Below are 27231 nucleotides of genomic sequence, written 5' to 3' on the forward strand. Positions count from 1 at the left end.
CTGCATATTTCCAAGCGCAAAACTCCATTCTTGACATTAACTTGGTGGATCAGGATGGAAACAGCTAAAAAATAAAAATGAGACAAAACACCGCAAAAAGTTTTCACCTTCACCTCCATGTCACTGTTTGTGAAACTCAGTGGCAGCCCTAATCCTGAGTTAATGGGCATAGCTGCCAATAGATATAATTTTTAGCTATACACATAGGAACATTGCAGTTATACTTCTACAAATAGTTTTATAAACGAAAGATAGTTTCATTCTTCTAAATAATAATTACAGCCATTGCCTCACAAACTGGATTGAAACGTCCCTGTATTTAGTTTAGATTTAATACAATAGCAATGTTTTAGATAACCAAACCTGGACGCAGTTGGATTGAAACCTCTCCCGGTGTTACTTGTGTATTTGCCTTGTGGTCGCTGTGTATTGTTACACGAATGGTGGGATTTTCTATAAATTCTGTTTGGCAGCCTTTTTTTATTAAATTAAAAACCATGTCGCATCGTCCCTTCTGTGTTGCTCCTGCCATGAAATCCTGGTTGAAAAGAGGCAAAAAGTACAAACCATTTTAAGTTAAAAAAATATAATCTTCAAAGGAAACCAAGTTACCAAATAACAAGTGTTTCAAACAATAGAACATGCTACTATAATTGCAAAGACTGTTGTGCAAGGCCATGGAAGCCACATGTTTTTAATAAGGACAATAACAAGCAAATATTTAAAATAGAAGTTAAAGAAAAAATAATTTTAGATTTAAAGGACAAAACTTTTTGAATAGAGAGAGGATTTTGCACTATTAGAACAAGCTGCCTTTGGAAAAAGGATGGTTTGCACTGTCATTATGTCACTGTAAAATCGTTTGTGCTACGTTCACTAAAGCAGTTCCACCAAAGTAATGTGAGCCACACTTACTATTTTACTTCAAAATGTACTGCTAATTTCTCAGAAAAAGTCTACTGGAAATTTTGTTTAAGACAATATTTTCAAAATTAGGACCAATATCTATGGTTAGTTGCTCAACAAGTGGCCAGGTTTTCAAGTGTGCTGGAAACTCAGCAGCTCCCACTGATTTTTGAAAGTCTTTTGTAGGGGGTATGAAGTAGGGTGACCAAACAGCAAGTTTAAAAAAATCGGGACAGGAGGTGCGGGGGGGGGAGGGTGTGTGGTAATAAGAGCCTATATAAGAAAAAGACCCAAAAATCGGAACTGTCCCTATAAAATCGGGACATCTGGTCACCCTAGTATGAAGGGTTATTTGAGTGTTTGCTGAGGAGGAAGCCTACTATGTCTTCCTAGCAATTGCACAACTGCGGATGAGCTGTACTATGCTCAAAACAGGGGTGAAGTTCTATGACCCATGCAATACAGGATGACAGACTATATGATTTAATGGTCCCTTCTGGCCCATTAAAAATCTACAAGCCGCTGAGCCCATCTGTTCCCCCTATATAGTGAGGCCAGTATCCTCTTGTTTTGTGGTTGCCTGTGTATGAGGCAGGAAGTGTTTTAAATAGGGATGTCGATTAATCGCAGTTAACTCACATGATCAACTCAACAAAATTAATCATGATTAATCACAGTTTTAATTGCACTGTTATAATATTATAATAATAATAATAATAACATATGGAGATATACCCATCTTATAGAACTGGAAGGAACCTTGAAAGATCATCAAGTCCACCCCACTGCCTTCACTAGGTAGGACTAAGTACTGATTTTGCCCCGATCCCTAAGTGGCCCCCTCAAGGATTGAACTCACAACCCTGCATTTAGCAGGCCAATGCTCAAACCACTGAGCTATTCCTCCCCCTCCCGATGTTAAACAATAGAATAGCAATTTAAATGTATTAAATATTTTTGCATGTTTTTCTACATTTTGAAATATATTGATTTCAAATACAACACTATACAAAGTGTACAGTGCTCACTTTATATTTATTTTTATTATGAATATTTGCACTATAAAAATAGTATTTTTCAATTTACCTCATACAAGTACTATAGTGCAATCTCTTTATCATGAAAGTAGAATTTACAAATGTAGAATTATGTACAAAATATAACTGCATTCAAAAACAAAACATTGTAAAACTTTAGTGCCTACAAGTCCACTCAGTCCTACTTCTTATTCAGCCAATCGCTAAGACAAACAAGTTTGTTTACATTTATGGGAGATAATGCTGCCGGCTCCTTATTTACAATGTCACCTGAAATTGAGAACAAGCATTCACATGGCACTTTGGTAGCCGGCATTGCCAGGTATTTATGTGCCAGATATGCTAAACATTCATATGCCCCTTCATGCTTCGGCCACCATTCCAGAGGACATGCTTCCATGCTGATGATGCTTGTTAAAAAAATAATGTGTAAAATTTGTGACTCAACTCCTTGGGGAGAATTGTATGTCTCCCGGTCTGTTCTACCCGCATTTTGCCATATATTTCATGTTATAGCAGTCTCGGATGATGACCCAGCACATGTTGTTCATTTTAAGAACACTTTCACTGCAGATTTGACAAAACACAAAGAAGGTACCAATGTGAGATGTCTAAAGATAGCCACAGCACGATTTAAGAAGGTTTAAGAAGCTCAAGTGCATTCCAAAATCTGAGAGGGACGAGGTGTGGAACATGTCTTCAGAAGTCTTAAAAGAGCAACACTCTGATGCAGAAACTACAGAACCTAAACCTCCAAAAAAGAAAATCAACCTTAACTGCTGGTGGCATCTGACTCAGATGATGAAAATGAACATGCATCAGTCCGCACTCCTTTGGATTGTTATTGAGCAAAACCCGTCATCAGCATGGACGCATGTCCTCTGGAATGGTGATTGAAGCATGAAGAGACATATTAATCTTTAGCGAATCTGGCATGTAAGTATCTTGTGACCTCATTCTCAGGTGATATTGTAAACAAGAAGCAGGCAGCATTATCTCCTGCAAATGTAAAAAAAAGTGTTTGTCTGAGTGGTTGGTTGAACAAGAAGTAGGACTGAGTGGACTTGCAGGCTCTAAAGTTTTACATTGTTTTGTTTTTGAATGCAGTTATATTTTGTACATAATTCTACATATGTAAGTTCAACTTTCATGATAAAGAAGTTGCACTACATTACTTGTATTAAGTAAACTGAAAAAAACTATTTTTTTTCACTTCAAATACTCATAATAAAAAATAAAGTGAGCACTGTACACTTTGTATTCAGTGTTGTAATTGAAATCAATATATTTGAAAATGTAGAAAACGTCAAAAAATATTTAAATAAATGGTGTTTCATTATTGTTCAATTGCGCGATTAATCCCATATTTACTTCTTTTAATTGCTTGACAGCCGTGGTTTTAAATTGCTAAAATATTGGGAAATGTGGATGACAGCAAAAGGGAGCTTTTGTAAAGGAGCTCTCCCTTGTATATAGATCCAAAACTTTTTGACAGAGGTGGGTTTGGGTTTGTTTCTCCTGCTCCCCAATTCCACAATCTTAGGGATGGCTTGCGTGTCAGACTAAGCAAACTATAGAATGAGATGATCTTTCTGGAACCTTACTCCATTAACTTCTGGGGGCACAGATTTTTTAATGGGTTACTTTCACAAAACAGGTGGTTTTCAAAGAACAAACTAAATGTATGAGAACTTTTTTTAAAAATATCAAACAGAAGTGGATCAATTAATTTGTGTTTTATTGACAAAGAAACCCAGGCTTTCTTTGCTGAAATTCATAAAATACTCCCATAGTAGCACACACAGTTAACAAAGAAATGCAGAAAACATAAAATGAGAAAGAAAAAGGGTGTGGTTGCAAAAATAATTCTCTTACACAAAGAGTTTTGAAAGATGGTTTTAACAGGCACAGACAAAATTTAATAATTAGTGTTGATGCCAGAAAGTTTTTTCATTTAGTAATATGAGAGCTCGTTGAATAGTTTCAATTTGTGTGTGTTTACGTGCAAATAATGTAGCAAATTATCATTTCTGGGTATGTTAATTGTTGTTCGTGAGTATGGATGCCACCAGTTATTTATGAAAGGGTTGACAAATCCAGAACGTTTAATGAATTTTAAACAGGAATGATGATTCATCTAAAATATTCATACTGAAAGTGTTATTCATTATTTGCTAGTCACTATCTGAATTCTCTTCAGCAAAAGAATAAAACAAGACAATCATTCAACCGAGGAGCAGAAACAACAACATTCAACTCAGATGACCAACCACACATGGCAATGAGAAATAGCACAAGGGTAAAAGACATTGGCCTGTTCTACATTTAAAATGTAGATTGACATTGCTATGTTGGTCAGGGGTGTGAAAAATCCACTCGAGTGCCGTAGCTATACTGACCTAACCCCGCAGTGTACACGCAGCTAGGTCAATAGAAGAATATTCCCATTAACCTAGCTACCATTGTTTAGGGAGGTGGTGTTCATACAGTGATGGGTTATGGAGGAAAAGCTACAGCACTGTACCTATGCCAGCACAGTCTCTAAAGTGTACACATACCCGGAGTGAAAGAGAAAGGGTAACATTTGTTCACAAACTACTTGATGAACACTTGGGGCTAACAAATACACTTGTAGAAGTTGCAGTCAGTGCATAAACAGAAAAAGAAAAATAGCACCATCAGTTCTAATTAACAGCTTTAAAACAATCAAATTAGCAATGTTTGTAGTATATTGAAGAAATATAAAAATATACACTTTAAAATTGCATATACAAAATGGAAAGTTTAAAAATGATTTTGTAACAAAACAATAGGGAAAATACGCAAAGATTAAATGTAATAATGTAGTATTTTAACTGACCCACCATTCAGCCTCTAAAATTATGCTGGCAGGAAGTGGAGAGAAAGAAATCCATTGGCTGCAATGTGAGCATCAAAATAAACAAACCCTTGTGAAGTCAGCAAATGACATCTTACGCTATTACTAATTGCCTAAATGTGTCCTTAAAAGTTTTTGTGAACTTCTAATTGCCAGTAAACAATCTTGCAAATAAAATAAAATAAAATAAAATAAAAACCTACAAATCACCCTTAACACCCTTCAGAGACATGAAAACTCATAACTGGGTATATACCAATTGAAATTAAGTGGTTGTTTCTCAAAAACAGAAACCTTGCTGTTTTCAATACAGTACTGATTTCAGAATAATTCAACTTATCACAAAAGCATTACAATCCCTAGTAAGTCACAACTGAAGGTTTCTTGTGTCAAAAGTAGCAAAGCATCAGTTTTTCCATATGTGACAAAGGAAATGATACATGATTAAATCAAATTGACTCCAAGAAATTCAAAACCAAAACATTACTAGTAAAGTAACTTGCTGAAATGTAATAAGCACAGATATGAAAATGATTTGCTTCTGATATATAATGAGAGTGTTTAATAGAAATTACTGATAAGTAATTTTGTATTGCTGAGGCCAAAAACTTTTGAACTCCCCAAAGTTACTTTTAATCTGCCAATGCTGTGTATAAAGTAGATGGAAAACAAACTGGTTCGCACTTTATTTAAAAATTACTGTAATTTTCCAAATAAAAAAAAAGTAACATTTTCTCTTTTGGCAACCAAATAGATTTCACATGATTTCTCAGGTGCTGTCTCCAAGAATAAGACTAAATAATTTTTCCCTGTTATTTCTCAATATCTTTCTTTTTCATATTCTGGAGTTCCTTCATCTGCATAAGGGTGTTAGAAGCAGCTAAAATAAGGAAATACAACAAAGAAATAGCTCACCTCTTGAGAACACCATCCACACTCTGGGCCCAGGGCAAGACACAGTGTGCACGTTAGTGCATTTGAAGTGGCACATCTGTTTTCCGCTGTAATGAAATATAAAAACAAACATTAGTGATTCATGATGGTATGTGGGAACTCTGTAAAATGCCTAATTTTAAACTCTGATTAAATAAACTACTGGTTAGCAGATTAAGACTGACGACAAAGTTTTTTTAATAAGAGAAGAACAGGATAGCAGACGGGCAAGTAGAGAGCACCTATACAAATCTTAATGACTATATTCAGATACTGGAAATATTCTTCCCACCCATCATTACACTGCTTAGCATATTGCTTCGTGCCTGTGTTTTTGGAGGGCACAGTGTCAACTCTCACTATTCTCAAACCTTTGATACAGAACATTGGAGATCTGTTCCTTTTGAGCCTGTCAATCAGCCCTCTCTGAGCATCAACATTAACAGACTCTTTCAGCATATTCAGTCTAAGGCTATGTCTACACTGTACTTTCGTTGTTAAAAAACTTTTGTCGCTCAGGGGTGTGAAAAAAAGTTTTAATGACGAAAAGCGCCAGTGTGACCAGCACTTCATTGGTGGAAAACACTCTCCTGCTGACAAAACTACTGTCCCTCATTAGGAGTGGGTTTATTTTGTCATTAGCAGAGCTCTCTCCTGGCAGAAGAGAGTGGCTACACTGCGTACCTTACAACACCATGGCTCTGGCAGCACAGCCGCACCAGTATAAGGTATGCAGTATAGATGTAGCCTAAGTGACTTTCACATCCAAGCGTATGTCTGTGGCAGCAGAGAATCTTCCTGACAAGAGGCATTGGAAAGTGTATTTTATGGCTCTTCAGTACTCAGCGAAGTATATTTAAATTGGTGTGCAGCTGACACAGTGATCAACACCACTGCCAGCAAATGTCACAGAAGCCGGCAGAGACACTAAGGCTAAAATTTTGGAAGATAGCATCTTAGTTTCATATGGTCCAAATGTTAAAACTGCAATTTGTACTGGCAACAAAGTCAGTAAGTGCAAATGTAATAAATTACTGCACATGGGATCCACCAATACACTGCGGATAGTATAATACACAATCTTGCATCCATTATAACAGGTGCATGCTGCTTTAAGAGACACTTGTTTTTCATTCAAGATTTTAACTTTGTATAAACCAGGGGTTCTCTAACTTTTCCATAGCATTGACCACACCTTAATAAAGATATTGTCTCACAGATCACCTCCTTCCCATTCATTATCATGCAGGCCACTTCCCCTTCCAGAACAAAATCCTTGTGACAGTTAAAACAGCTCACACTAAAAATAATATTGAGAAAGTATTTTATATTTTAGCTTCTTTTAATGTGATTTTAGCAGCTGGATTCAAGGAGGAGAACCAGCATTACACAATCAGCCAGCTCTCCACAGGCAACTAGCAAGAGCTCCTTGCATAACTGATGCTTACTTGATAACAGCTTTGGAACTATTGGTATAAACAAAATAGATCAATGTCTAATAGAATATTACCTTAAGGTCTTATCCTGCTAACATTTTAAGTTAGTGGCAAAACTCACAATGACTTAAATAGAAGCTTGATCTGCCTTTTATTTTATACAAGCTGTATCCAAAATGTTTTTTTAATAAAATATAATAAAATAATAATAATAATGCAGAGAGAGAAATTAACACATATTTGAAAGAGAGAAAATGTGCGTTATCAGATGATAGAATATTGATAAATTGAAGAGATACAGGAACACAATTTTAGATGGCAAGAGATGCAGAGAAGGTTCTTGCAGCAGAAGAGAAATTGCTTGAAGGGACAAAGAGGACGTCAGTCCTAGGTAAGTGGAGAGAGCATCAAGAAAAGTAAAAATAGCAAAAACTAGTCTATATGGTGTACTTTAAAAAAAGAAACATGGTAAATTTGGACTAGACCTGAAATAAGTGCAAGGCAGGGCAGTGATGTTCTTTGTTACCATCAAACTTCTTTGCATTTGTGAAAAGAAGGGCAGCAGCATTATCCACGTGCTGAAATCTAGAGAGCTGGAACTTGGATGCCACGGAGAAGGTGGCACTACAAATTGAAAGGGTGGGAGAAGACAGCACAGATGAGGATTTCAGTCAAGGCAGTGCACTGGCAGGGCTGTGAAGCTGGAATAAGAGGACCCAGGACGATGCCAAGGTGTTGGAGGAGGAAATCAAGGGGATGGAGTTGCATTTGAGGATTTTCATAAGAACATAAGAACATAAGAAAGGCCGTACCGGGTCAGACCAAAGGTCCATCTAGCCCAGTATCTGTCTACCGACAGTGGCCAATGCCAGGTGCCCCTGAGGGAGTGAACCTAACAGGCAATGATCAAGTGATCTCTCTCCTGCCATCCATCTCCATCCTCTGACGAACAGAGGCTAGGGACACCATTCTTACCCATCCTGGCTAATAGCCATTTATGGACTTAGCCACCATGAATTTATCCAGTCCCCTTTTAAACATTGTTATAGTCCTAGCCTTCACAACCTCCTCAGGTAAGGAGTTCCACAAGTTGACTGTGCGCTGCGTGAAGAAGAACTTCCTTTTATTTGTTTTAAACCTGCTGCCTATTAATTTCATTTGGTGACCCCTAGTTCTTGTATTATGGGAATAAGTAAATAACTTTTCCTTATCCACTTTCTCAACATCACTCATGATTTTATATACCTCTATCATGTCCCCCCTTAGTCTCCTCTTTTCCAAACTGAAGAGTCCTAGCCTCTTTAATCTTTCCTCATATGGGACCCTCTCTAAACCCCTAATCATTTTAGTTGCTCTTTTCTGAACCTTTTCTAGTGCTAGAATATCTTTTTTGAGGTGAGGAGACCACATCTGTACACAGTATTCGAGATGTGGGCGTACCTTTCTTGCTCAAGAGAATCCCTTCTCTCTTCAATTCAACGTCTTCAGAAGCAGAGATGAAGCCAGAAGTTTATTTGGTCATGACAGACAGAGAGAGGAACAGAGAGAAGTCATTAAAGGTACCAAAGGGTATAGAATGGCTGATCATCAGCATAAGTGTGGCAACTAACAGAAAAGGTAGGGAGAAGCTGGATAGAAGAGAAAAGAGGCTCAGACCTAAACCTTGATGGGATCCACTGAGATGCAGCCAGTTCTAGCAGACGAGTTGTTTGACAGGTAAGAACAGAAAGTTTACAGGCAGAAACCGCAGAAGAAAGTGATCCACAATACTGAAGTCTGCACTAAGGCCAAGAAGAACCAGGAGGGAGAAAGTGCCTTCAGCAGAAGTAAGAAGAAGGTTGCTAGTTACATGGAAAGGATCGATTCTGCTGTTGCCATTTCCCTTAAGAGTTTTTAATATGGTGTATTGGCCTGTATGACTAAATAGACAAAAATTGGCCAAATTAATCCCTTGTAATCACTGTAATCAATGGAGTTAAACCAGAAATGAATTTGATCCAGTGAATTTCTTATATTCATTTAAGAGAATCTCTACTATAGCTGTAGACTCCAATATGAATAATACAGGTAATTTACTTGCAGAGTTCTTGTATGTATTTCTTAAACATTTCCCAGAATGAAATGTTACTGCATGTGTAACATGACTCCTCCTACACACACACCCGCCAAGAAGGATAATGAATGTCAATCATCAACAGGATAAGTGGACAGCATCTGCAAGCTGAATAGACACAAAACTTCTTCCAGATTTTTTTTATTAATGTTATTGTTGGTTATGAATATAGCTAGAGTCTATTTTGTTAGAAATAGCCAGGAGTGAAAACAGCCAGAAAGAGGAGAAGGCCCTAAAACTCCAGTTGGGGTTTTCCATGTGATAGTTAACACATGGAAGACTGTTAACAAATGAGAACTAAAGATCTTTTTGCTGACGACTCCTCGGCCTCAGAAGTTCTGTTTTCCAATCATGAAATTAATGACTGGCAATTGAAAGGCTTGTTGCCACTGGCTTAAAAGATTAATTCATTTGGAATGAGGAGGAGGGAAAACTTGAAACTGATTTATTGATACCCAAAATAGACTCTGGCTATATTATTAATGTCATTCCTAAATTTGTTTCAATATGATCTCTTATAACAGTTACATTTATGGACATGTTTTCATTCACAAAGTATTTATTATTTAGTTATAAGTCTATTCTAAAACTTTAAAAGGAAAAGCTTATATAAAACAGTTTAAAAAATATCTTATTCCAAAAAATAAGAAACATTTTTATGAGTTGGCTCTATAAAAAACGGAGAATTTTCTTGCCACTTCACCAACAGAGTCCAGACAAGACTGGCTTACTATACAGCCAAAGTTAAGAGCAAGTTTCTATTGGCTTAGTTAGAACTGATGTATGCCAAAAGGTATTTTAAACAAGAAGGGCCAAATTTTGGCTTGAGAACCACATAGTTTTTATTATATGCATATGCCTAAGTGTAGCAGGTTAAACTGCATATATCCAGCCACACATACAAAGAAGAAGAATTCCCCACACAAGTCATAATTATCACACATACTGAAGAAGTGAATGCACTGCTTTCTGGAGGGCACACTCTTAGGATGGCAAGCCAAAAACATAACCATCAACGTGTACCCTCTCAGATTGTTTAATAAATGAGTACATAGAGCTGAAGGTGAGAATGAGAATTTATGATCATGTAGCCTACATAACAGAGGTTACAGAATTTCACCCAGTCACTCCTGTATCAAGACCAGAAACTTTTGGGGAACTAGAGAATAGCTTTTAAAAAGACACCCAATCTTGTTTGAAAGACTTAAATACACCAACTCCTTATCTGGGCCTCTTTGTAATTACTATGGTCCATAATAGCCATTATGTGGCAACACTTTGGAAGAAGACCACAGGTTTTTCCTGTGCCTGTAATGCAGTATGCTAAAGTTGCCTTCACCCTTCTATTTTATTTGACAGGCCAGACAGCTTCATTCCCATAAGTAGGACAGCCAGCAACTGCCCCAGATAACAGACAGTTTCCTAGTTTATTTTGACTGAAAGTGCAGATGCACACTGAAAAAGTATTGCAAAAATGGTACGGAACAGGAGGGTTTCCATTATGATTGTGTCTAACACTTCTTGCTCACTTTCCAAGCGGGAAAAAGGTTTGTTCTAATTGCCAATCCTGAAAACTCCTCCTGGAATCTGAAAGTCAACATGAGTTCTTTCCTGCTTGCATTCCACCATAAACAATATAGTACAGGGTAAATTAAGCTATCAGGATATGTCTACACTGCACACTAAGTCCAAGCCCTGACTCAGGTTTGAGCCCAAGCTCCCATTTTGTCCACACACAAATCATTCTGACTTGGATCAGCAAGCACTCAGGACCTAGGACTCAGCTAGTGTTGTGGGTCATCGTCTGACCCACTATCACTTGGGTCCAAGCCCTGTTGTTCTGCAGTCTGGATGTAGCTCAAGTGGCAGACCCAAGTCAGAAAGTGGACACACCAGCACAGCCATGAGACCCAGGTCCAGCAATTGTAAACCCAGGTTTACAATACAGTGTAGATGCTAAAGCACAGGTTTGGAAACACTGAGTCCAAAAGGCTGGGTCCTAAAGACCCAGGTTTACAAGACAGTGTAGACATACTGGCTGTTTCCAGGGAGTTGCACCTATGCCTTTAAATTAATTTCTGCTACACACAATTTCCCAATAGGATAGCACAGGTGTAACAAAAGGACAGAATTTCAGAGTAAAGGAACACCAACTTGGAAAAAAAAATCACATTTCTTTATGAAAACCTGTGTATCTGCTATTTTTACAAGTAATCCCTCAGATTACTAGAAAGGAAACATTAGAGCAAAACATTTTTCCTCTGTTTTTTCCCCTGTACTTTGTACAGTTGACAGTTATTTGAGTTTAGTCTGTTTCACTATTTTATTGATGGTCACTTGCATCACTCTCACACTTTGCTCTGATGGGATCTAGCTGCATGCACCTCCACAGGATGTGGAAGAGGGTGCTTAACAGCAAGAAGACCAGCAAACCTGCAACTGAACTGAAGAGGTAGCAGGCAGATGCATGCACAAAGAGAATGGTAATGGGAAGGAGAGCAGGATTGAACAGGTTTGGTATTGCTGCTCTTGGGCCCACCAAAGAGACTTTTGTCAACATGGTAAGGAAGTAAAATCCACTCCCATAACCATTAAGATTTATTCCCCCATTTAAAATGTCTAGACTTTTTTTTTAACTGGCTAATTTAAAAACTTCCTTATTTTAAGGAATACTGTCAACTTGAATGAAGTGTTCTGGTAGTGTTCTGAAAGAGATCAAACCATAAGAGTTAAACGCACACATCTAGATAAATACTGTGGAAAGCATTGCTAGCGAGCAAGACTGGGAGCTGGATTTAGATTCTAGTCTTAACGCTACCATTGTCTTGCTGTGTGCTGTTGGTAGGTCGGTTAACCTCTCTGTCTCTCATTTACTCCTAAATGGAAATAATAACCTTTATAAGTCACTTTGAGATCTAGGAATAAAAAGCACTACTTGCACATGCACAGCATAGAGTGACACAGAGTCAGGATTTAAAAAAACTAAGTACTTGAGATCCTAAGTGAGAACAATTTCTGAAGACTGTAAACTTTATTTTTAAATAAGCAGTTACTAAGCCTCTATGGTCGCAAAGAAAATCTTCAAAATGTTACGTGATGCAGCATTATTTCCATGAATCTTTGCTGCTCATAGGTTTGCAGGTCTCTGAGATGTACATTAGCAAGTCTAGAAGATTTAAAAAAAAAAGAAACGTGGTAAATTTGGACTGGACCCTGACATATGGCTCAGCTGTGCCTCCGTGGCTGCTACCCCTCCTACCATGGCAACACTGCTATTTATATGATGATAGTGCAATAAGACCTAGTGAGAGTATACCTACGTGAGATGGGGAATCACACCCCTCCCTCATAGTTTAGACGTTGCCAGAGAATTAAGGAAACCGGTCACTAGTCATAACGCTGTGGGCAGCAGCAGTCAAACAGCAAAGACTCACCTCAGTTTCATACTGCATGGGAAATCTAGGAGCAGCAGCAGAGGCAGTCATAGGAATTATTAACTGGGAAGATCAACCAAGGACACGGAAGTTAGGGGAAGAGTAACCAAGATCTCTTTCCATCCCTCCTTGTAGCCAGAGGGCTCTGGGGTAGAGGTAGAGCAACAGAGACTTCTGCCAACACAGCATCCAAGAGGCTGTGAAGGAAAGAGAGGACACAGGCAGTTGGGGATGGAGGGACTAGAACAAGTTTATCAGAAATATACTACCCTAAGGCAGAGAAGGAAAGATGGACCACCAAGTGGTGCCCAGAGAGAGCACCTTCCCCCTCTCTAGCAGCAGGGCGATGACATGGATGCTGACCTTCATAAGGATGCTGCCTCTGGAGCTAGCCTTGGCCTTCATATCTTTCTCTGTCCAACAGGTTTAATCCTACAGCTAGTAGGTGCCTGGAACATTTTTCAAGTCATCTTTGAAGTTGGTGAATATCCCCATCATTCATTTTTAGTCCTTCTTCTCTCCCTGCATTTTCTTGTGGAGCTGTCTGCCTTTAGACAAGATGGCTATAATTCCTTGGTGTGATGCATGCCTGTAAACACTGAGTCAAAGAATATTCTGTTTCTGAAGCCATCTTATTCTGAATCTGTCTCTCACAGATACAAGTGTACACAGTAATTTAAGATGATCATATCACTTGGAAATACTCATCCCACAGCCATTAGCTGCTGTGTCCTAAATTTGATGGATCTACTCAAGTTGCTCTGCACCAAAGTGATGGTATGAAGTACCAAGAAAGCTGCCTTAACTGCATCCTTTAGGATTACCCTTGTGTAAAGGGGACCTCAGGATGCATACAGCTGGCTTACCAGCTACAAGAAAACACCCTTGGCTCCTGCTCTAGGGGCATTCCTGGAAGGGATGTAGATGTGGGCGTCTTTATGCCCTGATCTCCAGATGCTGGAATCATCCTTTGCAGCTGCGCATAATTTAGAGCAGACTGAACTCTACTCTGTGTTGCACTAGGAACCAGGAGCCAATATCTCAGCTACAACAAAGTTCCCTCTCTAGCCTAATATCTATGAGCAGCACTTCCATTAGTACCTCATCAACATGGAAATAACAGTAGGCCCTTTGCATGTAGTCTAGAATAATATGGGGAAATACACGTTTTAGAATCACACACATTTAAAAACCACTATTTATACAAAAAGTAAAATTCATATCAGACAGGCTAGACCCCATCGTTCAGGGACTCTGTGTTCAGTGGCAATATTTAGCCAGATATAATCTGTTTGTGAGGCTATTTTAATGTTTTTGTTGACTTTTGGAATACAGAAAGAAAAAGGAAAAACAGTGCTTGGTAATTTTTCAATGGAATTTTGTAATCTTAAATTATGGTAAATGATTAACATGAATCTCAGGGAGTATGGTAAATAACATTTCAGGAAAAGAGTTTCAGGTGTGAAACTTTTTTGGTTTGGCTTCGCACCCTTTGAACTTAGACTAGTTAATTAAAAAATATCCTCTTCAATTTGTGGTACACCAAGCAATAGACAGTGCCTGCAGTCGATGAATTGCCTAAGCATAAATTTAGAAAGATGAGCTAAGGTACAAAGCTTTTGTAAGTGTATGGCTTAAAATTATTGAATACACTATTACATCTTATAACACAATACTGTAAAGTCGGTTCCTTTTATTGTTCTGTGAAGTTATGAATTCAGTATTTGTGCTTTTGTTGCAGCAATTTTTGACCTCAAACACACCTAAGAGCAGGAAGTTCCTGTGTTCTGTTGTAGGTTTTTAGAATCCTCTTCTCAATAAAGTCAATTAGGTTTGTCATTGCTTCCAAAGGGAGAAGGATCACATTCCTGAATGCATGACTTGACAGATAAGCGAAGGAACAGATTACAGAATTATTATTTTTTTAATTGTATGTATTGATAACGTTGAGGCCAAGATTTAAAAACAAAAGCAGAAAAAGAGAAAAAAAAAGACTTAAGTTGTGCCCACAAAATATACAGACTCAGACGCTCATTGTAATCGTATGTGCAAACACATTTTTATATGCAATTTTCCTGTTGTGCTTCCAAATTTTCATTTGTTCATTCCTATGTTTTGCAGGTACAGGTTAGGTATCCAATGGGGGGAAAACAGACAATACATTGCCAGATTTTAAACAGTTAATTAGTGTTTTAATGTTTCAAAACCACTCCACAGCACTTCCAAGGCAAAATGAAAATTTACAGTTGTTTAGATTGAAAGAGCACACTTAGTTATGTCATGAGCTTTGTTTTAGTTAAAGATATTCTGTATCATTCTTGCAAAACTTTAAATCCCTGATACACTTCATATTTCCTGGGGGATGGAGGGGCATGGGGGTCTCTGTACAAGCACAGTGGATCCTATGCTTTCCCTGAAACTTACTAAGTTCTCCATTAGGGGTCATGGAGTGACAAGGAATTCCCATCCCATAGAAATGTGCTTTTGTCACAAAACTGCAAAACTCTATCAGTCTGAAAAGCTGAAACCGGGAATGAAACCAGGTGTCAAGTACAGCAGAAATGTATATGACTCACCCCAGTTCACCAGCACAGATATCTGTATGCTAGAGGGATTCAGTCTGGGAGAGGGGACCTGCTTGGTTGAATCAGCTACTCCTCTAAGTGCCCTCACTTGACCCAGCTCCACCCATTTTTGCAATGGCACTGGCCAGCCACTACAGAAATGGACAAAATTATCCTGAATTTTCAAATAGTGCCAGAATATACTGAAGGGGGAGGGAGGGAAGGAAGGGCCACTGTTCTTAGCAGGATAACTGCTATGAATTTCAGAGACAATGACAAATTCTTGGGCCCTACCAGTGTTACCATCTCTGCAATAAGAAGTTTGCTGCAGCTTAATCAAATCTTTAAGGAACCCACTCCACCCCATTGCAGCTATCCAATCCCAGACCTGCCTAGAGATGGTGTTAGACTCCACTCTAACTCTGAGCTGGAAGGGATGTTTTGGAGCCATTGACAACACAGAGAGTCCCATCCCAGCTTAGCAGAAGAAGAGGGTAGGTGCCCAAATAACTGACAGTCTAGGCAAGACTTCTGTCAGTTGACATCTGAAATGGAACAGAGTACAGGCAAAAGTAACCCCTTCCCTATATTGATTGGGGTTACTACTGCCCTAACATGGCAGTAACCATGGCTCCCATAACCTGGTAAGGGAGGAACTTATATTTGTGGAGGACGCTGCTTGAGAGGAGAATGGGAGTTCACTCCTTCACCCCATGGCTCTACAAATCCCAATGGATTCCTTATACCAGGTCCCAATGCCCTCAATATTGCCTGACTGATACATGCCATGGTGAGGGGCTGTTGTACCTTTCATTATTGTGTGAAGCAAAGTCAGGCTGTTGTCTTACGTTTTCCCTCATCTATTTTCAAATCTGTCCTTTTCCCAATACCACTGTAAAATATATAGCTATTAAAATTAACTGGGCACAAATTAAACCATGAGCCTCCATCTAGGCTTGATAATGAATAAATAACTGAAGAACCATCCATTGTGCTGGCTATAATACACCTGTTTTAGTCCAACAGGAAATTGTTTATGATTTGTTTAACAGCGTGGAAGAGTAAGAGAGAGAGAGAGAGAAGAAAGAATTATTCATTACCGGAGCTGAACTTTCCTGAAATCCTTTTTTGTTCTACAGTGACCTTAAACTAACATAGTTTGCCCTCTGTACTAGCCCAGCATGTCCTTTTTAAGTATTACGATACAGTTCCCATTATCAATATAGACAGGTATTTAAAATGTCTATGCTGGTTTCAAGTCAACAAGATCCTCTTTTACATATTCCCTTGGACAAAAGTGAGCAAAAAGGTAATAACATTTTCATTCCAGTGAACAAGCTACACAGTTTGATTCTGGTGTTCTCACATCAGGTCGTTTGTGCTAGTCCAGCACAATGTACTATAATTGTTCATTGTTAAATAATTTTATTTCTGAAGTTGCCAAGATGATAGAAAATGTAAAATAATTTATAAAATAAACAAATTACAGCAACTAAAAGAAGTTTATTCCACTAGTAATACCAAAAACACTAACCATTCTTATGGAAAATGAACATAAAAACATAGAAATATTTCTCTCATAGCACCATCTACCATATGTCTGTGCTAGAGTACTTATATATTTTATTGCTGTACCAGAATCAGGCAGAAAACACACATATCCTGATGGACATCAGCAGGCAATGCAGTGGGCTAGTTTCAAAGATGTTGTGGGAGATAGGATCTTGTTTTTAAGGCACTAGATGCGCTTAATTCCTGGCTCTGTCACAGATTTCCTATGCAAATTGCAGTTCCCCAAGTAATACTTTCCCCACCTAAAAGGAGGTGGGAGGCAGTATTGGGAGGTGCTCAGTTACAACAGTGATAGGAAAGAAAGAGAAATACTAGTAAATAGGTGTGATTCAGAGTATTTTACATATGGAGTCCAAAGGTTTTAAATTAAAATAACGGGTGGTATACTTTAAAATTTACAGTTTCCTGTTCGTTGCTCTTCTGCTAACTCTGTCTGCTCTTTCAATACTTCAACAGACAACTTCTATTCACCTTTTAACTTGTCCCATTGTGCATGTACATATATACACAATTTACTGCAGAAGCGAGATGTGCTATATATCACTTATCTGTAACGAGTGGATCTTTCAGCATAAAGTAAGTTATGCAACCAAGCTACGAAGTCCTGAAAATGGGGTGTGACGGTGCACCCCATAAGGCTTCATGGAAATACGTTTATTAATGTATATATATGACATACCTGGAATATGTTTTATGCTACATATGCCATGTAACATATTTCTGTAAAGGTTATGATCTACTGAATCTATTCATCCTATTTGCATGCATGTGTCATTGTTGTATTCTAAGTTATGAATATTGGCTATGTACTTGCTTGATTTCTAAGTAGCCTTAGTAAAGCATTTGGTCAGCTTCTTGAGAATGGAATGTGCAAATTAAGTGCCCAATCAAGAAACACTTAAAGGACAATGAATCTTGGAAAGTTCCAATCCACATAAGAAGTCTACCTGAGGACATTCAGGGTAGCATGTAAACAATGGCTGCTGCCTGTAAAAACTGAGTCATGCATGGACATGTGACTTGCCCATGTGACTCCAAAACTCCATCTTGGAGTTGGACTTTGCATAGAAGAGAGGAGGGGGTCTCCATCCACAAGAGAAATTCTATTTGAACCCCTTGGAGACCCCTCTATTTGGTCTTCAGCTGGCTCAAGAAACAGCCTCTCCACCCCCACGGATACCTGAAAGAAACTGGAACAAAGGACAGTAACTACAGGGGGTGTGAGTGATTGCTGGACCCAGACTAGAAGGAGACTAGTCTGTAAAAGGAATCTTACTGGAACACCACTCAGGGTGAGATTTTGTCTGTATTCAGTTTTCTTACTGTATTAGACTCAGACTTGCATGTTTTGTTTTATTTTACTTAGTAATTCACTTTGTTCTGTCTGTTACTACTTGGAAACACTTAAATCATACATTCTGTATTTAATAAAATCACTTTTTACTTATTAATTAACCCAGCGTATGTACTAATACCGGGGGGGGGGGGGAACAGCTGTGCATACCTCTCTATCAGTATTATAGAGGGCGAACAATTTATGAGTTTACCTAGTATACGTTTTATACAAGGTAAAACGGATTTATTTGGGGTTTGGACTCCACTGGGAGTTGGGCATCTGAGTGTTAAAGCCAGGAACACTTCTTAAGTTGCTTTCAGTTAAGTCTGCAGCTTTGGAGCACGTGGCTCATACCCTGGGTCTGTGTTGAAGCAGAGACTGGCGTGTCTGGCTCAACAAGACAGGGTGCTCGAGTCCCAAGCTGGCAGGGAAAGCAGGGGCAGTAGTAGTCTTGGCACATCAGTTGGCAGCCCCAAGGGGGTTTCTGTGAGCCAACCCATCACATGGGGTTTATTAAAAACTCATTCTGTATTTTCACACCAAGGTCCCAGATTTGATTCCCAGTTCTGATCTTTACCAAAACAAACAGCTGCCAGCGGCATTCATCTCCTGAGGACACAGGTATCTTAAGTCATTCAACAGTGATCCCATCAGCCAGTTAAGCAACAGTTCTGTTGTGTAGAGGAATATAGGCACCACATATGGCTGTGGTCTGAAAGGAAATCAGTCAAATGGCTGAAAGGAAGGTGGCCATGACATGGGGTTTTGAGGACAAAATATAAAGCAAAATGGGGGGAAAATGGGGATCCTCACAACTCGGACAGAGATATGGAGGACCTTCAGCGGGGGGAATGTTAAGAGGAGACTCCTCCTTCTCTTCATGAACAGAAAAGGGAACATACTTATTTTAATTACACTTTTACTAAAGCATAACATGCAGCTATACTTATTCAAAAGGTACAAAATCTATGTGCCAAAAACTTTGGGTATTTTAAAGCTTTGAGTCCAATCCTGCAAGGCAATGAGCATCCTTAACTCCCAAAGAAAGCAAGGGGAATAGAAAGTACTTTGAAATTTTGAAAAATCCAACCCCTAGAAGTAACACCCTATTGCCTGCAGCAAGGGCATATTCCTTACCTGAGCCACTAATTAAAGAAAATTAAAGAGGAGGGAAAACTGCACAGTCTCTAGCTTTTTTTAATAGTTATAAATTATTCTTACTCATTACTTTTGCCTATTACTAGTAATAACAGGAAGAAATTACTTTAGACCCATGACAATGGAGCAATGGAAAACGCAGAAACATATGAAGAGAATGCTCAATTATCAACTTTGCAAATACTTGAACTTAGGCAAACACAGAAGTTGTTTCTTGGCAGCTTGCTGGTGCTGTAAATTCCTATCCTCCTGAAACGCTTATATTTTGCTCAAGGGGTTATTCTTATTCTGCCACCAGAACAAGAGAGAATCCTGAATGGCTGGCAAGGCGTTTGCTTTTCTTCCCGAAAGGTTCCATTACAATGGACAGTACAATAATTCATTAGAGCTGTTCTTCCCTCTCAAAAGGCCGCACAAAATAGCCAAGTCCATTTATACTAACAATCAACTTCAATATTGAACTGCCAGAAATGGAATGATTTTAATTAACAACATCCAAGCATCTTAGAACAGAATAATACAGCATATTCTATTTTGTTCATCATAACTTATGCCTGTTCTAAGCAGATGCGAAGGAGGCATTGAGCCTTTTAATTAGGCTGGAGAGAAAGCGGAAGTTAGGACAAGAGCTTTGACTTTAGAGTTGGCTGGGAGGGAGATGTATGATTTGGAATGGAGACTTTTAGATGCTAGAAGTTTGATAGGAGTCCAGTTTAAAAAAAAAATCACTTTTCCCTCCAGTATTTTATTTTCAAAGCATTAAGCTTGATAAGCCAGGTTTACAACAAAGCATCTGGACTACCAGCCTTCAGTAGAAGCACAGGGTATTTTCCATACATGGGGCTTCTGATTTTAGGTTTTAACCCAAAAAAACAAAACAATAAAAAAAACCCTGATAAAACACCCTCAAAATAAATAAATAACCCACAAACAACAGAAATATACCAGAAATAGTTACTCGGGCTGTGCTGATTTCACCCCTTTTCAGTGCAGTTTGTTTATTCAGGCGCTACCCTGGCTTTCACCTAAGGGGTTGTCTACACAGAGGATGTGATTTCCAAATCACACTAACCTGTCATACATAAAGCCATCCCCGTGAACCTTGCTGGTGCACACTAAAGGTCCCCTAGTGTGCTTTAACATGTGATACAGTACAGTAATAACATATAGTACATGTATATACCAAGGGAAAGTCCCCAAAACACCCCAGTTTGTGGACACATCCACAGAACTCAAAAATTGCTAAAATATACCCCTCCTCAATTAAATTAACCCTCCCCCACAAAAAAAAACAAAAAAAACCCAGAAGCCATATCCATAGAACACTATTAAGCATATTATATGGCTTTGGGTCTTTAATGTTTGTACAAGTGCTTTCGAGATAAGATATACAATGCTCACAATATTTATATAAATTATTTGATCTTAAATACTAATGTGGAGCAGCTTTTAAGGTTTATATCCATCATGCAAAAATATTCCACATTTGTGACCCATCATTTTTCTGCATTGTGGGTTGAACATTTGTGAGCCTAGTTTAGTGCTCAAGAAAGGAAGTAAGTCTCCATTCACTACAATGGAGTTACAATCAACTATGCTAATGATTAATTTGGCCTCGTGACTGTAGTCTCAAAAAATGCTAGCAGCCATCAAATAAGAAATATTTTCCGCTTACGCAATCTAATTATACTGTCATATGCTTCCTCCCTCACAGAGTGCTCAATATCTGATAATTAGCATATTAATGGGGATTATTCACATTTTGATTTTTAATTTTTAAGGTTCTATTGTTTGTGGCTTTATATTTTGTTATATTTGTGCTTATTTCTGGTACTGATGTGTTTTCATCTTCAGATGTTGTCTTTGTGAAGGGTGTTCCTAATATTCTTACCTTACGATTCTTAATTCTTCTCTTTAGGGACTTGTTTGTAAAATATTTCAAGCATTCAAGCCCTTTGTTAATTCAAAGGCAGATTATAATATTCATTGATTCCATGTGTTAGTCTCCTTTGTTGAATGGCTGAGCAGGTAAGGGTTTATTTGATGCAGATTTTCTTAATTCTGTTGAACATTCTGATAAAGGGCACACTGCAACATTTTACTTGTGCTCTGGAGAGGATGTTTGACCTGGATTCTATTTTAATGACGAGAGCCATCCATTTCAGATCCATTGATTGGTAGAGAATGATTGTAATTTCTAACAAAGGCCATGGGACTGCAGCTCAACCCTTTTGCAGCTATTACTCCAGTCCAGCCTAAGAACCAGAAAAGCAACTACTGTCCCTTGGAAACATGTAAAGGTGTTCCTGGCCAGTGCAATCCACAGCTTCCATTCAATGCTCCCTTCTGCAATGGCATGTTAGTTACATGCAGCTAATCTCAGTGGCACATAAGGCGTACAGAGGGCCCCCTTCAATAGACACACATCTTACACCCTACCCCATTCCAGAACAAATCTATTATAAGGCTTCTGTAGTGTGGAGAGCTGTGCATGGACCCTCCTCAAAGGGGCTAGTTTCCTTCATCATGGACAAGCAACAGAAAGAACATAGAAACTAGAAGAGAGTGCATTAGCAGCCCATGTGAAGTGGATATCCTGAAATTGAAACAGTTTCAGTAATTCATGCCTTTGGTAAAAGATATTTATCAGGCATAGTAGAAGGGAAATAATGAATTGGTGAGCAGAAAAAACAGAAGAACTACATGTCCTAGAGCAGGGGTCGGCAACCTTTCAGAAGTGCTGTGCCGAGTCTTCATTTATTCACTCTAATTTAAGGTTTTGCATTCCAGTAATACATTTTAATGTTCTTTGAATGTCTCTTTCTATAAGTCTATAATATATAACTAAACTATTGTTGTATGTAAAGTAAATAAGGTTTTTAAAATGTTTAAGAAGCTTCATTTAAAATTAAATTAAAATGCAGAGTCCCCAGACTGGTGGCCAGGACCCGGGCAGCGTGAGTGCCACTGAAAATGGCATGTGTGCCATAGGTTGCCTACCCCTGTCCTAGAGTAATTTTTTCTGTTAGGCTTGTTTCCCTGAGAAGGGTCAAGTCTCCTCAAGAAGAGGATCACTCAAGCAGGCTCAAGGAAAATGAAAAAAGGATTTTTCTTCTTGCTGGATTGTTTTCATTTAAGACTTAGGAAAAGCAGAGCTGTCTGAATATTGAGTATTCTATACAATACAGCTTTCACTGAGTCCTCAATGGAAATGAGCCAGCAAAAAAAAAGAAAATCAACAGGCAGGCCTGTCCACATGCTTAAAATAACTACCAAAATACACTAATTGCTTCAATTTTTTTCTTGAGGGACTCCTCCTTTTAAAATATATTTCCTTCATGGGGGGCTTGAATAGTTTTCCCTATACCTTACAGAAGTAACACAATAATGAAGTAGGAAACATTCGGTGCTAGAACAGACAGACACCAGAATGAGATGTGATAAGACTGGCAAAACACCAAAGGAGCAGGAGAGAGAACACTTGACCATTATATTTGGAGTTAGAAATCATTCTATTGGGACGGACCAATAAACATCTGTCCATACTATGATCAAAGGATCTTCCACTCTCCTACCCCCTCCCAACCAGCCCTTCCACATGAAACTTGAAATAAAGAGAATATAAACTCCAACGATCAAAAGTTTTGTCAACCCTGGATGTTGCAGCAGAAGCCATGGTGCTCCAAACTTCTGGCTCCAAATTAGAGATAAAGATTCCACACCATCCAACCCTTGCGTGGGTAGTCAGGGTAAAGCCTGCTTACTTAAGGTTAACACAGGGATCATAATCTAGGTATTTCTAAGGCTCCCACCGAGACCAAAGTATATGAATTCCAACAAATGAGCCACTGCTGGGATTTAAACCCACAATCTCTTGTTAATCTTTACCAACTATTCCTCAGAATTGAACTCTTTTAAAAGTTTCATATATGTACTTAACTGACAAACTGTAGAATTATTGTTCTATATAGTTTGTCAACAAGATGAGTTAACTGATCCTGTGTCTCTATGGAAGTCAATAGCATTAGCTAGCTGATTAACATGGCCCAGTATAGCAATGTCTTGTATTTACCTTTTATTCTGTTCAGTGGTTTACTTAATTAAGAGGTATACGGTTTTTAATATTTTATAAGCCCAGGATCTGTGTAAATTGCTACTTGGCAAATTTCATTTTGCAAAAGTTTCATTCTCGTGTCAGGTATTTGTTTTATTTGGCTTAACGGAACTGCCATTTCCTTTGGTAAAAGTTTCTGAACAAGAGATCCTTTGTCAGTGGCAGGAAAACTAATCTTTTATCTGTGCTTAGAGGACATTTAGTGAGACGTGCAATTTTGCAGTATTTTCTCTGATTTTATTTTGTGCTCCAACCTTAATTCAAATGAAGGATCAAATTCTACCTTCATTTACACACCCATGCAACTCCCGATGTCACAGACTTTCATGGGTATTTGGTGCTATTTTTAATGCAACTGTTTAGTAGAATTACAAGCAATAGTTAAATAGAATAAAATAGTATATTTTTATCAATAATACATGACAAATATGTCAGCAAGAATGAGTGAAATTCTGTGTTTTAAAATTATGTATCTCTGTGCAAGCATGTTTCTTTTTCTCTTTCACAGGTGCAATACAGCAAATACACAGGTCTGGATGGTTGCCTCCATACATCAGCTCTGCAAACAGACAAAAGCCACAAACCAGATGATCTCCTCATAGGGAATACTCCCATTGGAACAGGACAGTATGGCAGGATGGAAGTAAGAAAAATGATCTTCCACCCTACCTGACATAAGAGCATACCAGGGAGGTAGCAAAGAGGCATGGCTGCTCCAATTATTCTTACTGCTGGATGTCTCCATAGGGAGCTGTTGCAGCACAGTGAGAGTTATGGCAGGGATGCAAAGAATTCAATAGTGCAAAGATGCCTTAGTCACCCTAGCCACTCCCTCAAACCCAGCCTATGTTGAACTCAGCTCAATCCTAGGTCAAAACATCAGGGCCAACGTGCTCATTCATATTGTGGAGAGCAGTGATCCCCAACCTTTTTCGTCTGGCAGGCGCCAGATGATGAGCCATGGAGGACCGTGGCAGCGGACGAGCATCCGCCGAAATGCTGCCGACAAGCGGCAACATCAATAGGCGTCACCGCCAAAATGCCGCTGACAAGCAGCGTCATCTAGAGGCGTCAGACGACACTGCTTGTTGGTGGCATTTCGGCAGATGCTCATCTGCCGGCCAGTATGCGGGCACACTTAGACACCCCAGCGGGCACCATGGTGTAAAGAATACCAAATACGGGCTGTCTTTGTTTCATAAGAAATTTGATAGTAAACTTTTTTCTCATTGACGTTTAGTTTGGTTCATTTTTAATTAAAAAAACAAAGCCAAAAACAAAAAAACAAAAAAAAACCACACCATGAAAGTTAACTGAAGTTATTCCACTGTTACGTCATTTAATAGTACTGGGCAAATCTTATGGAATTAGACATTAGCTTGTTACATATTCAACAATTAATTAAGGCTAAAATGCTGTTCCCATCATAAATCTTATTTTATATGATTATAATTTGGATATTTTAATTAACTCCAGGCTGAAACTTGGCATACAATTTAATGCAGAAGAGTATATTGTAGTCTACAAAACTACTAAAAATTGATTAAACCCTTTTCTAGTGCAGGATGTTAAAAAAAAGGGGGGGTTAATTTCATGAATAAATTGCTTTATGACTTTAGAGCCATTTGCATGCAGAACACCTATTGAAGTAAATGGAACTTCTGCATATCAGTGCCCCATAGCCTGCACTTTTGGGCTAACGCCTGTTTGTAATACCACCTGTAAAAGGTGTGTAAGGAATTTAAGTCCTCTCTCAACATTAATGTTCTTTTTTCTTTCTTTTTTTTTTCGGGGGGGGGGGTTAAGTATGAGGGGAGGAAACAATCACCCTTTACCTTGATCAGATCCTGGCCCAGCACTGGGCTAAACAGTATTGATGAAACAGTTAATGTTTTCATTCTGACTATAAACTGTACCTTTGCTCCATCATTTAGCTACAATGACCTGTATTATCCAAACTGTAAACAGCACATAGGAATAACGTGTAAACAGAGGGTGGCACCATTAAACTCTTTATGTGAGTTTCTCTCCCCCCTTAACCTTATGGCTGATCCCACGGGAACGCTGCTCCTCCTGCAGTTTTCTAGAGAAAGTCAATTCAACGTCAAGGGTAGAAATTAGGTTAAATGGGCCAGATGCACCTGGCCTCAAGGGAGGAGCCCGTTCCAAAGACACACCGGGAAGGATCCTGCAGGATTAACCTATCTAGTTTCAATCTACAACCCTTCCGCTGTCAAGTGCAAGTTTCCCAAGACTTATGGCTCCTGCTGGCAGTATCTATTAGCCAGGAGCCCTGCGCCTTTCAGGAGCCGCTTTCTCCAAACCGGCCCGGCTGCTGCTCACCTGCCCTTGGGCGCCTCATTCAACCCACTCACGAGAGTGCAAAACACCCGACCCAAAACAAAGCCCGGCAACTTACGGCGCTGGCACAGCCCCGGCACAGCTGCGAGCACACGGGCTGCCCGCAGCATGGGGCCAGGCCCTCGTTGGCATTTCTGCAGAGAGACGATTCCAGCAGTAAGAAAAGCCAGGAGCGGGATCCACATAATGCGAAGCAGACGGCACCTCTCCCTGTCCTGGCGGCCAAGTCTCGGCTGAGCGGCTCGCTCGCTCTCAGCCCCGCCGGGGGCTCGGGCGGCTGCGGGGGAGGAGGCGAAGCAGGAGGAGGGGCGCACCCTTCGCAGGTAGGAGGCAGGGCAGGGGCAGCGTGCGGCGCCGCATGTCAGGGGGAGCGTAGGGACCCCCGAGCCCAGCGCAAAGCCGCTTGGCGGCGGCAGGAGCCAGGTCCTTTCCGCGCAGGGACGGCGGGCGCCTCCATCCGCCCCCAGCCCGGCTCACAAAGGGCTTTTGTCTCCCTCTGCCCGGCGGCGGGGGAGGCACTTGGCAGAGCCCCAGAAGCAAGACGTTAAGCGGCCCCCCGACTCACTGCACCACCCTCGCCCGGGGCCCGGCCCGCCAGGTGGGCTCTGCCGGGGCAGGGTCGGTGGCCCCGGGCTGCCCCTCCCCGGGAGCGGAGAAGGCTCCAGCCGGCGCGCGGCGTGTGCGGCGCGCGGGGTCCCGCGTTGCTAGGAGACCACCAGCGGCAGGCAGGCAGGCAGGGCAGGCTCCAAGCCCGTCCGGGTCTGGGGCGCTGAGCTCCGGCTGCGGCGCGCGGGGCGGGGCGGGGCGGCAAGACTCCGCCCCCCGCCCGCTCCCTTCGTTGCGCTGAGCTGCAGAATCCCGGCGCCCCCCTCCCAGCTCCGTCTTCGGCGGTGCAGGCTGCCTGCAGTGCCTCGCTCCAGCGGGGCCGAGCGGGCGCCTGCCTTGGCACAGCGTCCCTAGTCTCCCCCAGCCCCGCCATCCCTCTGCCATTGCACCCACGGGACCCCCCCCCCCACCATCCGGAGTCCTCCAGCCCCCTGCACCTCCTCCCCTCGCCCCACGGCACCTCCCACCTCAGCCCCCCCGCACCCGTCCCCTCGCCTCGCCTCCCCCCGTCCCCACCGCAGCACCTCCCCCTTTCACCCCCCGCACCCGTCCTCTCCCGGCCTCACCTCGGCGTTCCCAACACGGCACCAGTCCCTCCGGCACCCCCTCCCCTCGCCCCCCCTCCAGCACTTCCTCCCCTAGCCCCTCGGCCCCCTGCTCCCATGCACCCTCCAGCCGGAATCCTCCATCCCTCTGCACCTCCTCCCCTCGCCCCAGGGCCGCCCAGAGGGGGGCAAATAGGGTAATTTGCTCCAGGCCCCGCAGGTGCCCCCACGAGAGTTT

At 40.5% G+C, this 27231-nt stretch overlaps 1 protein-coding gene across 5 annotated transcripts in view; it reads right to left on the reverse strand.

Annotated features, from left to right (window-relative positions):
* The window catches only part of ITGB8 (integrin subunit beta 8), an 83142-nt gene extending 56699 nt beyond the window's left edge, over positions 1–26443 (reverse strand). For all 5 annotated transcript variants that reach the window (XM_045006104.1, XM_045006106.1, XM_045006107.1 and 2 more), the window contains exons 1-3: positions 25901–26443; positions 5737–5822; positions 364–538 (exon numbers count right to left, since the gene is read on the reverse strand). In XM_045006104.1, the coding sequence (XP_044862039.1) occupies positions 364–538; positions 5737–5822; positions 25901–26027 (388 nt within the window). In that variant the 5' untranslated portion in view covers positions 26028–26443. The remainder of the gene's footprint in view (positions 1–363; positions 539–5736; positions 5823–25900) is intronic.
* Positions 26444–27231: the final 788 nt, after the last annotated feature.

The sequence above is a fragment of the Mauremys mutica genome, chromosome 2 (genome assembly GCF_020497125.1).
Source record: "Mauremys mutica isolate MM-2020 ecotype Southern chromosome 2, ASM2049712v1, whole genome shotgun sequence".
Classification (NCBI taxonomy): domain Eukaryota; kingdom Metazoa; phylum Chordata; order Testudines; family Geoemydidae; genus Mauremys; species Mauremys mutica.